Source organism: Plectrocnemia conspersa, unplaced genomic scaffold (genome assembly GCF_051122295.1).
Source record: "Plectrocnemia conspersa isolate PC_06_02 unplaced genomic scaffold, ASM5112229v1 ptg000005l, whole genome shotgun sequence".
NCBI classification, from domain to species: domain Eukaryota; kingdom Metazoa; phylum Arthropoda; class Insecta; order Trichoptera; family Polycentropodidae; genus Plectrocnemia; species Plectrocnemia conspersa.
In genome coordinates, this window is record NW_028277169.1 from 24,104,742 (window position 1) to 24,120,496 (window position 15,755).

Below are 15,755 nucleotides of genomic sequence, written 5' to 3' on the forward strand. Positions count from 1 at the left end.
AAAGACAACTGTAGATATTAGCGGTACATCAGGGGTAATAAATCCCTACGTAGGTTATTAAAAAACATTGTGTTTTCAACAAAGACTAAAAATTTTAATATTTAAAATGCTCTACTACAAATATAAATTAATACTTTATGTGTAGTTATACAATATTTGAAAAACGAGTCTTTATTACAGACATTAAAAAAAGTGGATTATGATAGCAGAGACAAAAGGTTCAAAATTAAAAACAACATTTATTTATATTCCAATTGACGGCACAGCCATCATAACTAGTTCTTACGGTTTAAAACTAATTAGAATAAAGTTGCAAAAATCTTTGCAAAATTTATTTAATGGAAAATCAACTTCAGGTTCAGTGATTTTTTAAAAGAAAAAAAAGATATTTTTTTGAAAAAAAAAAATGATTCCTTGAATAAAATTCAATTTTATTGCTACATTTAACTCTAGTGTTGAAAATCCAACGGTCCCTATATATTCAAAACTTCGGCACTGAATCTTATATATAACATAAGAAGTGCAGTAACAAGAAAAAATAAAATTTTACTTTAGATACAGCTGATTAGACCAGTAATAACATACGCTTGCTTAGTGTAGAGCTAGTAATTATTTTTTTCTAAACTCAGATTCATTTGCATTATTAATAACCATTAAAAACACGCCTTATTATTAACCATTAAAAACTTCATAGAATATTTTTAATTCTATCGAATAAAGATTATTGCTCTAATAATACCGAAAAATACTATTAAAATATTTCGCAAGACCATATAAACAATTAATCTTTAAAATCGATGATTACGAAAATATTATGCCCAAATTAAAGTATATACATAAAATAACTTAGCACATCTTGTTATAAAAGCGTATACATTTAACTTTTCAACTAGCTCCAGGTCCTTAGTAAATTGTTACAAGTCCTGATTCTAAAAGATAAAATAATTAACTTACACACTTGTTTTTATTAACTAATAAAAAGCTATAAATCAGTACTGGTTTAAGTTTTCAGTTTCTATTTTTCTGTATTCTCAGTTTTGTAATATTTTTTTTACAATATATAAAAAGACTTACATTTATAATAATAGAGTTTATTAAATTGATGATCATCAATCTTGATTTGATAAATACTAACTTATAGATCATATGCAGAGCATAATATTAGTTACTGATTAAATTCAATTTTTGTATGATCAAGATATTCTCAATTGTCGATTTTATATTGAATTGCAACTATATTTTAAGTAACATATATACATTTCTTACACATAATTAAAACATGTGTCAGTAATGTTAAAGATAAAATTGCAATTATGATGAAATTCATAGTGTAAATCGAATTACGTGTCGGTTAGCGCTTCTTTGCTGCGTTGGCGGAGCGACTCAGATAGCGGTACAGCATCCATTATTAAATCGGAGATGAGAAGCGAACGCTAACTGCAAAATTATACGAAACGTAGACTGGCATGTAAACATTGCCACTGTAGTACGTTTCCAAATGAAAGACTACCATACGTTCAGCTAGACGCGATAAAACAACGTTCATGGCAAAGTTTTGCATCATATCGCTGTTTACGTTGAGATAAACGATTTCATGAACCATTTTCGTATCTTGCAACGTTTTTTTTATTTAAATAACGATTTGACTATCTTGAATATTACATTATCATAATTGAATATTGCATATTGAATAGGCACTAAGTGCCATGAAATATTTTTTTATTTAAAATACGAATAAATATTTTTAGTTACAATAAGTTAAATCACAGCTTATTTCTAACAAAAATAATAGATTTGATTTTTACATCAAGCGTTTTTAGCCTTTTTATGACAATCATTTCCATTATATGCCGTTAAAGTTTTATGAATGAAGGTACTGATGTTGAGATGTGGCAGTTTATTTATGGTAAAACAGCGAAATGTCTGAGTGAAATATGTATGTAGAAAATCCTTGAGATAGGTTTAAATGCAAGAGTTCAAATATAATACAATAGATACTAAGTGCCCTACAATTTATTTATATGTATTCACTTACTATTTTATTAATTTATTTATTAATAAAACTTTTATATTTAAAACAAAGACATATTTCAAATAAAAAGCGTATGTGCCTAATGTTATTTTAGTATAAAAATAGATCGCAAATTTGTATATTTAATTGTCATAACTTTGAAATCACAAACTATAATTTTGCTTGATTTCATAAATTTATAAATGTAATACTGACCAATTAACTAGTTTGAAAATATTTTATGCAATTTTTTTTGTTTATATACAATATCTCAAACAAATAGAAGTTGAATATTTATATTTTAAAATTAATGCAATTAATAAAAATATTATTAAAAATTCTTGTAAATAATCAAATTTTACAATTTTAATATCTAGTAAAAAATTATTTTCAATTTGTGTTTTGATTTTATTATAATCGATAATACTGTACTTTTTGTCAAAGCAATAAGATTTAATTTTTATATTAAAACATAGATTAATTTAATTTTTCCGATATTCGCAATTTTTTTAGTAATAACATTTTCAGTGAATTTAAAAATTTAAAAAACTTTTACTCGCAATATATAGTCACAAATAATAAATTATTTATAAATAAAAATGTCCTGACCATAGAGTCAAAAGCGTTTGTTAATATTTAATTTGTTTGCTCCGACTCTGGATTTAAAGCTGGAGCAGTGGGATGCGAAGAGAGAATCGGAATACTCAGGCAAAGTGTTTTCTGGTTGCCTACGTTCTCGTTCTTATATCCATAGTCCATTTGATGGAAGTTTGTTGTGTCCTTTTCTGGTGGCACTACCAAAATACAAAAAGGTTGCGAGTTATTTTTTAAAGCAAATTGGCATTGGTCATTAAAAAGGCCGTTTCTGGAGCAAACCCCAAGGTACGCATTCAGCTGTTAAAAGATTTCCCACGGTGGTGTCCCATTATAACGAAAAAACACATATTTTCGTAGACGGTTAAAACGTTTTATTACAATACGGACTGGCATTTTTATGATTTAATATCATGAGTTATTACATTTAACTCTAAATAGAGAATTGGTTCAACTAAAAAGACTGTATAGATTTTATTTAACGCATATTTTTTAAACTATATTAAAAAATGAATTATTATAATATAAATATAAATATTGTTGTTATAGTTTATTTACTGATTATTTAATTGCCTATATTTTATTATTTTAATAAATTGAAAATTTGTAATGAATTAGACAAGTCATACAAATGACTTGTCTAATTGATTCAAAGGACCATAAGATTATTTTTAATACATCAGTTGCAAAAACCTAATTTTTTTATGGCAGCGTTTCGACTTACGTATAAAAAGATGAATCGAAGAAATGAGAAAAGATCAACGTTCCGCATTATCTCAGATTCCTTGACAACTTACGAGTGATTTGAACTTAACTCTGTTTTAATCTAAATATATATTCTTAGATTTTCCAGCAACAGTGGATTTGATAACTTTTATTGATCGGAGAAACTATACATCACTGGCTGTTTTTCATACTTTTGCGAAATGGTCAATCATAGAAAGCGGCGAATATTTTCACATTATTTTTTCCATTTAAATAGATTATCGTCTAGCAGTATATAACATATCACAAATTTATTGCTCTATACATTTTTTTAGCATGATCGTTAAAACGTAATTTTTATGCACATATGTACATCGGATATAAAATCACTTAGAACTTATATAAATTATTTACATTGCGATGATTTAAGATTGTCTAGATACAGATTTTTTAACACAAAATTGTGTATTAGAAAATTATATATGTGATAAATATTTTTATCAAATTTTAATAAATATGTTAACATGTATTTTAATTATATGGTTATAGCACTTAGAATAACTATTTATTATTTTAGCAAATGTTATAAATAAATCGGATAAAAGTGATTTATACTTTTGCTAATTGTTTATTTTTAGAACTAATGATAAAGCACCTAGAATATTGCTTATGAAAGGATACACTGGTATCCAATTCATTAGTGTAATGAACATGATCCTTAAACAATGATGAAACTATTTTACAAACATTATAGCATATAATGAAGTACTAAGAACACAGGGCTAGTTTATCAACAACAATAATACTTACCTATATATGAGGTATGTTATAATGTTATGCCGCAAATTAATAATGAAAATATTTTGTTAATACAAAAAGGCGGTAATGATTTTAATAAAAAATGCAATGATATAAAAAATGTTTTTTATTTTACATTTTTTTGGACAAATATTGCTTAGAATTTTGCAGCCGAAAAAATGTAACTTTGCTGGCAAAAATATAGTAAAAGTATTTTATAAAAACACATATTAATCACGACTTATAAAGAAAAATTTAAATGGCGCTATTAGGTGGTGGAATTAAAATGGAAGGTCTCGGAAATCAGATTATTTTCTGGAATGTGAAGTTGTATTTTTGTCGGCTGTGATTTATAGTTTGTCTGCGTCTTGTCTCTCAACGCGTTTTTGCCTTATGAAATGTCTACTCATGTGATCGGTAACCAAAGGGTATAAAAACTGTAGTATTATGTGCAGATTAGAATATAATATCTTACGTGTATATTTTGAGTATAAAGAGTAGTATTATCTGTATGTATAAGTTATAAATTTTATGTGGCGGCTGCGCTATTAGGTGATCCAAACAATATTCTCACTTTTTAACGCAATTGTTTGGTCACAAGATCTCTTTTCCATTGTTGTTTTTACGTTTAAATCGTGAAAGTTTTTATTTTCTTTTGCTATAAATAATTGTTAGAATGACCCTCTTTATTATAAAAAATAACAGATAGTTGAAACACCTATAAATAAAAGAATACATATTTATGTACATCTTAATTTTTTGTAATAATTTTACAATATTTTTTATCGTTCTGTCTTATTAATTATCGATGCAATTTTCGAAAAAAAAATTCAAATTTAAAGAAATATTTTTTTTTGTTTATTTAAAAAAAATGTTTTTTTTTGGGGTTCTAGACCTAATGAGTGTTACTTTGCAGCCAGAAAGACGCAGGTGGAAACTAGTGAGAATTTTATTAGAATATATTACATATTGCGACAGACTATGATGGGCGAGTTTGTTATTCTCCGAGCGGTGGTGAAGAAGTTGGCGGAGGGATGATGTCAGTGGAAGATCCTTAGAGTTTTGCTTGGTGTGGCAGCAACAGTATAGGAGAGGTTGCCCGCTATCTGTTGCGGTGCTCGTATAGTGAAGTACTTCTCAGGATGTGAGCGTCCATGACCGTATGTTGTCCGCGGGTGGGTCGAATCTGCTCGCGTCTTCGAGTGTCTGCTGGGTCCATATTGAAAACCAGCCTTATATATTCAGCGCTGCACAGATCGCTGACCAATCAAAATTATGCAGCGATCAAATAGGCAATCGCTGACATCTCCGAGGTCGAATTGTGCAACGGTAATATTGTGGCCTCACGGTGCTTTTTGTCTTCCGGTAATATATTGTTTTCCGTGACCGTTTCTCAACGTAGAAATATTTTGTCAATGCCTTTGTGTGGTCATTATATTGTCTTGTTCTCTAAATTGTTGATGCGAGATTCAAGAATGAGATCTTCCACAGTTTTATTATTTTTTTTTGTGTTACTAATCTTTTGATTAATCAAGTAATTGCAGATGATATTAAAAAAAATATTTTTATATTTAATAGAGATGTGGATTTGTCGAGGAATTACTTGTGCCACTCAAAATTAATAAAAGCAAGTTATTTTCAGCATCGCCCTTAAATGTTATATTTTAATATATTCCATCTCAACGTGAGTGGGCCAATGAAATTTATAGATCTCCATTAAGGTCGCATGCGGAAGACCTTTAGTGACTGATATCAGATGCGAGCGGGTCTACTTCTTCCTGTTCATTCATCCGACAGGGCAAAGTGGTGTTTGATTGAATTTTTATTGCTCAAATTTCGGACGGGCACGCTCGTAAAAAAGGCTTTGCCGATAGTATTCCCGCCCCAGAATTATGTTCTATTTACGTAACATTGTTACAATGCTCACGTAGTGCTCGTAACGGTCGGGTTTTTAGACGTAGGAGATCCGCACAGGATTTGCACGAGCCTTAATGATTACATTATGGACGGGATACGCTCATAAGAACAATATCTTTATTTATTGCGAAAATGGATATATGGGTTTTCTTTTTGGAGAAGGTGGTAATCATTATCAGATTGTTTCTCGATACGTTTTTGTTATATATAAATAATAAATATAAATAAAATGCAAATGTAATACCATTAGACAAAAACAGGAAAAGATAAAACTTTTATAAAATTTTAACAATAACGAATCGTTCAATAAATATATTTAACTATCACTACTAACAAGTGGGACAAACTGAGTTTAGATAACACTTTGATATGCCTGATTATTTGCAAACGATTTAGACTTGATAGACTATGAAAAGGCATTTGATACTATAGAAAAGCAGGCAATTGAAAATGCTTTGAATAATACTAGATTGGATTTAATATAGTCAGAATTAATTGGGAATATATACTGAAACGCCTAAGACGATAACCTTAAAACAAATAAAATCAAAGTACACCAAATAGTAGGACAAGGAGACGTAATCTATACGAAACTGTTTACTTTGCCGCTGGAAGGCGTTTTTAAGTTCATTAACTGAATAAACATTAAGATTGCTGATAAGGTATGATGAAATACATAACTGACAGCTAATGTAATGGGTTTTAAAATTAATTAAAAAAAAATCATAGGCTATCACGATGCAGTAATAATCTTAGAGAATGTTGAAGTAATAATAGTAAGGATTACTTTTACATATATGTTTGTAATATATAGGCATATTTTATTTATATTAAAAATGATTTATTGGAATTCAGAATAGTTTCCAGTATTAGTAATTTTAAAATTGAACCTCAAACATTTGCGTACATTCCTGAAACGTTCGTGCTCAAAATGTTTGTATTTCAAATATTCGCAAACATATACACACATTTATTTGCTTATCAATGCCTGAATTATGGCTAGATTTTATACATACAATGGTCAGAGCAGAACAGAGAGCTAGTTTTAATCGCAAATTGGCGACGCGTTCGTTTTAAGCGTAGTCTGTTAAAACTTTTTTTTTGTTCATTTCCGACTGAAAATTGGACACACTCGCTAATCTGGCATTCATGTATTCAGTTTGAAACAGATCGCCGGTAGCGGTATACGCCAATTATTTTATAATAAAAAGAAACGCAGAAATAATATATTTTGTGCAACATTGTACGTCAGACCATTTTTATTTTTATTGTATTTTGGATGATATTTTTTTGATGGGAACGACTAATTACAAAAAAAGTGACAAGTTATTTTGAAACAAATTGCTGCTGACTGCTAAAGCATATTAGAAACTTCATAAGGCAAACCCGATGATACATTTTTCTAGAAAGCGATAAATATTTTAATTATTTCTGATTTATAGTGTGTACTTTGTAACTTAAGCTGTTAAAAAAGTTTCCCACGGTGTTGACCCATTTTAAAAAAGACGGTTAAAAGATTTTCATCACATGCCAAATTGTTCTTTTTAAATATTTTTAATAGAATAAGTTAATTCCTTTAATTGTAAATAAAAAAGTGTTTCGATTAAAGAACCCTACAATATTAATATTTTACATAGTTACCAAATTAAATGATAAAAACTATAGACAAAAAACCTTACTTTAAACAGCTTAAAAATATGTTTAGCAGTGATACCCAACAGGCTCCAAAAATATAGTGAAACGATACTAAGAAAGTATCACACAGTCTTAGATCAGTATATTTACAATCAACCAAAGATATTTTATTAAATTAACAATGAAAATGTCATAGTTTTCAGCTTCATAACAAAGATATATTGAAACTAAATAGTTTTATTAAATATATGGACATCCAAAGCGTTTCTGTACATTTATATTATATTTAAATTATTTTTAATCACTAGCAACGGTAGCGACGTGACATTTTCACATGTCATTTTGGCTACCATTTCTGGGTGAACTGTGATTTTTTCAACTTTAAACTTTTAAGTTAAAAACGATATGCGATTACGTACTGCTGCAGTAAGTAGCAAATAAACGGGGGTATAAAATGAACAGCGACGTGCTGATGACTGATTACTAGCTAATGCAATACGTAAAGACAAGAGACTAAAAATATTGTATACAGCTAAGTATAAAAATAAATTTCTAATAACAAAATGAAAAAAAAAATATAATGACTAATAAACGAGTTTTATTTATACCAGGCAAAGCCAGGTAATTAAGTCAGTAATTACATTATTAAGTGACGTTTTATTCAAAAACTAATTATAACAGTTTTCATTGTGGGGGTTCTTATTCTAGAAGCTCGCGTTAATGACTGTTACCAAAACACAGAAAAGGACCATTTATCAATAGGATAAACTATAAAATAGAGTAAAGGATGGGACCACAAAAAAGCCCTCGCTATGACTAGAAAAAAGGGTTTTACATAAATAACACCTAAGGATTCTCCGCTGCATTGAATCAGTATTTATTTTTTTACGAAACGGTCACAGGAAACAATATATCACCGGAAGACAAAAAGCACCGTAAGGCCACGATATTTCCGTTGCACAATTCGACCTTGGTAGGATGTTTATCGAGTAAATGTCACTTTTAAAAGACGTATGCGTATTTCGTTGTGCTAAGAAACTTAAGGCCGGTCTCGAATAAAGACTTGGCAGGTTTAGCCCATCTGGCAGACGCGCCCCCAGCGGCAGTGACGTGAAGATACGACCTGAAACTCCGCAACACGATCATCGTACCATAAAGGAACTAATCTCCAATACATTGTTACTGCCACGACTACAATACCCCTGAGAATCTTCCGCAGAACATTATCCCTCCGCCAGCTTTTCTACTACCGCTCGGAGAATAACGATCTCGCCTATTATAGTAACTCGCAATATGTAATATAAACTAAATAAAATTCTTGCTATACTCCATTTGCGTTTTTATGACTGTAAAGTCACACTGGCCGTTATTATACCCGAAAGCATTATTGCTAAAAAGACATAAAATACGTAATATGTTTCATGCACTTTTCTATGAATTCTTAGTTATCATGTTTTTAACAAAAATCTGTGAATGTTAATTAATATCGTGCATTCTTAAATATCGAACAAAAATTATAAGAAAGATATTTTATATATGTATATTGAATATGCCTTTTATTAAATTTCACTAGCATTTATTTCTGATGAAATGGAATGCTTTCACCTACCATTTAACAAAATAAATGGGTTGTTACAGTTCATTGAGTGATTGTTAAATAAACTGCAATACTTTAATTAAAAAAATAATAAAAATGTATAAACATATAAGAGTAATAAAATAAAAATAAAAATCATATTAATCTTTTTTTTAAAAAAAAAACATTTTTACGATAGTAAAACTTTTATATTTGCTAAACATTATAGGATCACGAAACTGCGTTTATGTCAGATAAAAATTACTCGACTCAGGGTTTTTATAAAGTTTATACTGCATTAAAATACAAAGCTCATGCTAATTATTTTTTTCATTTGAACTAAACCCTTAAAAAAATCGATCTGGAGAAGTAGTTTAACCTATACACAAGTGTTAAAATCTTCTTGAACCTTCTGAAATAATATAATGTATATTAATAATATATGTGATATTAAATGGATATGAAAACGTTTATTCAATTAACCTTTATATATATTAGCTATAATATAAGCTTAATTATATAATAAAAACGACAATTTATTACTGAATGCTTAAGGGTATAAAAGCTTGAATTATTGTTGTTATAGTTACATTTATTTTTGAGGCATAAAATTATATCTTAGCCAAAGAAAGATAAATACGATTATTGTTATCTTTATAAAGACTAGCTCAATTTAAATAAATATTTGTTCACTTTTGTACATCGTCATTATATTAAATATATTAAAAGTCGAGGTCCCATCCAGACGTCTCATCCGGGGGCAACTTTTCCTTTTCGTATTTTTCAAAATTGCTCAAATCCTTGTTGCTTGCGATCGTTCTGACTAGAGGAGCTTGCATCTTACGCTCCCTCAATTTATCCCAGTCGAATCCCAAGAACCATCTGAAACAGACGTAAGCAATAAAGTATCCGAAAGATTAAGTGCTTGACACGAAAAAAAATATATAAATCTCACTTGTGATTTTTGATATCCTTGACTTTGTTCTTGAGATAGCCCAGCCTCTCGGTAGGTAGGGATTTACACAGCTTTTTGATGAGCTCTTGTGCTATCTTGGATATTTTGGGATTGAAGTCTATTGCGTCTATGCCTCGAATGATGAGATTGTATGTTTTCACGTGATTTGTTCCCCTGAACGGAGGCTTTCCCACCAGAAGCTCGTGTATGAATATTCCCAAAGCCCAATAGTCTACGGCTCTATCATGCCCGTTGCCTAAAATTATTTCTGGTGCTACGTATTCAGGTGTACCTGCAAATGTATACGTTTTGACTTCCGTTGACAGGAACTTGGCATAACCAAAATCGACCTGAAAAATATTAAAGCTGGTTTAATACTAACAAAATAATATATTAATGAATTCAATATATAAAATTAAATAAATACACCCTATAGTTATTATATTTTGTATACTTAATTCATATGTTACTGTTTTATAATTAACCTAAAACAAACATTTGAATCCAAATATAAATATTAAAACTAGTTTGTAAATTATTATTATATTTGTTTAATAATAAATTAATTCATATCGATATTTATATTAAGCCTTAACAGTCAACTATAATTACATCACTAATTATTATGAACAAAATTACTAAATAAATTATTAATGAGATAAGAAAGCATTTTATTTAATGAGATAAGTAATAAGCATAATATTTAATATTAAAAATATTTTTACTAATAAATTAAAAATATTTTGATAAAGAAAAGAGTAAAGTAACATAAACATTAACGTGCTGGGGTAAAACAATACTATACCTCACCATAAAAGTAGTATACTGTTTTACGTAAGTAAGTAATATCTATTGTACTATACAACACCAAAACAGAAAACCAATTATGATAATTAAGAGAAATATAATTGACAGTAAAAAAGCTAATATATATCACACAAGTCCTTCGAAGGCAATATAAGAACCATTTGTCTGTTTTAGGTTATAAAGTTTAATTTTGTATTTTTATGCATCTAAAATTGTTTGGCATTGATTTTCCTAGATTTCAGATGTTAGTATGTGGCAAATTTATTGTCAGAAAGTAATGCATAAATCGAAATATTATGAATTATTAGTTACATAATACATTAATTTTCAGTTTATTATGCTAATATATTAACAAATCAAACTATTAACAAATTTTAGATGGATTCAATAATTCATAATAAGTTTTAATCAAAATGATCTGCTTCATGTAATATTATTTTTTAATGTGGCACTACTATTAAAGTCTCCAATTCGAGTAATCGAGTACTCGATATTCGAGTATACTTGTCTATTTTTCAAGTACTTGATAATCGAGTATTTTGAAAATTACTCGGTTAATACTCGAAATTAAACAAATTTGAAATATTTCAGAAACAAAAATAACTTTAACTCGGTCCGGTAAAGGTTAACGTCTTGCTTTTATTTGGCGTTTATGCCCGAAGTCCCGAGTTAGAGCGGTTACTATCAGGTATAATTTTTTCATAGTAACATAGTTGTATAGTTCCGGTCGTTGGCTATGTTAGTGGGTACGACGGAGAAATTTCTTTTGTGTTTTCTGTCCGACAGTCCCGACTTATCTAATTTATGGCAATGAACAATATGAAATATCAAAAATTTTTTTTTAGGTTTTATGACTATGCAGTTGTAGCGTAAAGTGTTGTAAATTGTTTATACTGATCCCTCAGCTTAAAATATAAATCAAAACAATTGTGTGTTTTAAAGGCATTTAAAGTAAAGTCAGTTCTTTGCGAACCGTTTAGCCCTAGAGTGAAAGGGATTCACCCAAATACATCTTCGAAGGATATAGATTTAAATTCTTCGCAATAATCAGAAGGAGTAGAATATTGTATATTGTTAAGAAAAAAAATCTATTCAAGAAGAATTACAAAATGCTATTTTGTCAATAGTCTAAGGAAATAAGAGAAAAGCAGAGAAGGGAATGAAAGAAGAGAACATAAAAAGAGAGTTCAAAAAATTTTATATCTATAAAAAGCGAACAGATATAAATTAGAAGCCTTATCCAACGCGTTAATGACAATAAGACCAACATCAACAGGAACGGAAAGGGTTTTTTCTATAACGGGAATAATAAAACCAAAGGTTAGCAGTAATATTAAATTCGAGACACTTTTTGCATTATTGTTCTTAAAAAGTATGTTCGTGAAGTTAAAATAATTGTAAAAATTAACATACGAAGTATTTTATTTATTTATTTATATGTGCACGAATATGAATAATAGCTATTTTGTACATTTGGTAAATACTCGAAAGTACTCGAGTACTCGAGTATTTTAAAATTTGAATATTCGATACTCGAGTAGTTGAAGGTTCGAGTAATTGGAGACTCTAACTACTATATTATATAATATATTTATATAAAAAAGTACTGAATTATAATATTTTGAGAATCTATATATTTAAAAAATTAGAGTTTAAATACATATTTAAATATATACATTTATAAAGAAGCAGGAAAAATTATGGAAATTAATATTCTATAAAAATGCTTATATTGTATGTTTTATTATAGGATTGCTGGTGTATATTTTACAAAAAGTGATTTTAATCTCGCACTCATTATTCACAGATTATTTTTAATATTACAGGTAGTAGATGATCTGTTTTATCCTAAGAGATATATGTAGATAAGTAATCTGTCTATTTACCAAGTTAAATCCTTTTTACTTAGTGACTAATTAACGAAAATGAGGTTAAAGTTATTTTTAAATTGTTATATTTTAGTTTTAATTAACAAAATTTAATACTTATTAACAATTATTTTATGTCAACTGATTTGATTTATTTTATATTTTATACATATTGACTATTATTTTACGTCAGCCGATTTATTTCACATGCTATCTAGAACGTTGTATGTTATCAAGATAATGAGCTAAATTGTTTATTTAATATATCTAGAACGTCGTATGTTATCAAGATAATGAGCTTAAATCGTTTTATAGCGAGCAATATTATTAGAGATATCAAAAATAAATTACAAACTAAGTCATGCAGCACTTAGTTTATTTAAGTAAATTATTTAATTACCACTTTGACGTATCCTTTGGAATCCAACATTAAATTTTCTGGTTTTAAGTCTCTGTATACAATATTAAGATTGTGCAGGTGTTCTAAAGCTTCTACTACACAAGCAGACATAAATTTAGCTGTTTTTTCATCGAAGTATCTCTTTCTCTGCAAAACAGTCCAAACATCACCACCAAGAATGGGTTCCATTAAAAAGTATAAGTACTTGCTGTCTTTGTAAGTTCTGTACAATCTGAAAAATATATTTCCATTCCTGTAGAAACATTTTTGCGCATAATATATTCACGTGTGTAAACTAAAACACTCACTTGCAAATAAATGGACTGTTGCATCTGTACATAATGTTTTTCTCGCTGAAAGCGTGCTCCTGCTGCTGTTGCAACACAACGTCGACTTTCTTCAAACATTTCAATGCAAACGTGATATTTTTGTCTTTTTTGTATTGAACCAATTCCACTCGACCAAATGCGCCAACTCCCAAAGTTCCCACAATTTCCAAGTCCTGCAACAGTATATGGCGATACTCTATGAAACAAACGAAAAACCAGTTTAGAGTGCTACACGTTTCTCCAACGCGAATATTAATTTATACAAAATAACCTGTAGGCTCTTCGACTTTCTTTTTGCGTTGAATTTCCATCGTGTTTACTGTCGTCTCGTAGCTTTTACTGCGAAGCTCTGCTATCGAACCCAAAAATTCAATAAAGGGCCTAAAATATTCAACAATTTTTAAAACTGTCTAACTTTTGTTATATACCGAGCTTACTAGAATATAAATAATAACGAAGCTTATTCTGTTGCAATTTGTATAGGAAGTTAAAATTATACCTCGATCTAAATTGCATATGCACAGACTATGCAATATATAATGTATATACAACTATAAATTTTAATTAAAAGCTACATCACAAATTAGTATTATTTGCCTTTTTTAAAACTACTTTAACAGTAATCGGTCTACAGATTAAATTTTGCATTTCCGCAATTAAATAATATATATTTCTACCTCAACATACTTCGGATTAATCATATTTTCTTCATAAAATTTTTTTTTATAGCATTCCTAAATAAACATACAATGTTTATATAATTTGAAAGACAAAATACAGCGACGTGCTTAATAAATAGTTATATTAGAACACAAAAAATGTACATCAAAGACTTTTGAAAACCAGTAATGTTAACACAAGAAGAAGCCATCATATTTTATTTATAATGAACAGACTTAAATTTAATTGCAAAAAATTTGCTTAAGAATTGTAAAAATCAAGCAATAACTTTGCTAAATTCAGAATATTCAAAATTATTTTTTTATTAAAATTAAAAAAAGTATTTTACATACTTTTGCCAACCAAATAAAAAAAAATATCTGCAAATATAAGTACATTTGCCTATCATTAAAACAGCAATCTAATTAAACATTAATTTCTACGAATTTATCTTAATATCCAATGGCAATCGAGTTAGATATAGATACATAGCTTTACTATCTGCTAAGTTCCGGTCAGCTAATGCGAGGTCTTGTCCTATAAGAATATTCAGTTCATTATTAGCAAACCGATAGTTGCTTTCCAGTAGATTATTTAGTTGAAAAGATTGTTGAACTGATTGTTTACACTCGCAAACCGTAACAATGTAATTGTATAGACAGAACTAAACTTCACTGCTATGTGCTGTGTGGCATATACTCTTTACATAATGGAAATTTTATTCAAAAAAACATTGGATAGATTTCGAAAAACTTTCAAATGCAAAGAATAAATAAATACAGGACTACTCCTAATAAATAATATTACTTTGTTAATTATTTCAAGTAAAATATGAATTTCGAAACCTTCGAGAATTTTTTATCAGAATCATGCAGATATTTTATAATTTACATTGACAGCAAAAAACTGTTTTAAAAATCATTTTTGTATATTAAAATATCGCTTTTAAGGTTGCGCTTTTATTAAAAGATGTAGCGGAGATATATTGTAGCTAAACAATAACTTGATAGGTTATAAATTTGCCTTCTCTTTAGTTTGTGCAATATGTCAATAAAATTTATACCAGAAGGATCATTGACTGATAAAGTTACAAGACTTGGACTCAAAACTTAAGAGAAATATTAAAAGATAGGTTTAAAACAATCTTGAACAGAAGCTATAATATACGAGTCTGAGAGACCGGACACTTGTTAATTGAACAAATGATATTTTGTTGTAAAGTATGCAATAAACCAACGTTTTATTGCATACTTTACGAAAAATGTTAATCTATAATAAATCCAATAAAGCATTTATTGTATTTTATTAAAAAAACTTTGATATAGTGAAACAATTATTAATAACCATCTGTGGATTTAAAAAGAGTAACATCTGTATTTAAAAGCAAGATAAGGACTTACTTAGTAATAATAATATGCAAAGAAAAAAATACTAATATATAGCATATATATTTTTAATAATGGATCTACATGTAGCTAGATATTTATATGGTATTTAATA

At 28.5% G+C, this 15,755-nt stretch overlaps 2 protein-coding genes across 3 annotated transcripts in view; one reads left to right on the forward strand and one right to left on the reverse strand.

Moving 5' to 3' along the window:
* LOC148235232 (zwei Ig domain protein zig-8-like) overlaps positions 1-15,755 on the forward strand; it is a 198,575-nt gene that overhangs the window by 141,346 nt on the left and 41,474 nt on the right. The gene's annotated exons all lie outside the window — the stretch shown is intronic.
* LOC148235233 (cGMP-dependent protein kinase, isozyme 1) overlaps positions 9,687-15,755 on the reverse strand; it is a 34,808-nt gene continuing 28,739 nt past the window's right edge. For both annotated transcript variants that reach the window (XM_088186725.1, XM_088186724.1), the window contains exons 6-10: positions 13,867-13,976; positions 13,575-13,791; positions 13,267-13,498; positions 10,192-10,541; positions 9,687-10,118 (exon numbers count right to left, since the gene is read on the reverse strand). In XM_088186725.1, coding sequence (XP_088042851.1) covers positions 9,959-10,118; positions 10,192-10,541; positions 13,267-13,498; positions 13,575-13,791; positions 13,867-13,976 — 1,069 coding nt within the window. In that variant the 3' untranslated portion in view covers positions 9,687-9,958. The remainder of the gene's footprint in view (positions 10,119-10,191; positions 10,542-13,266; positions 13,499-13,574; positions 13,792-13,866; positions 13,977-15,755) is intronic.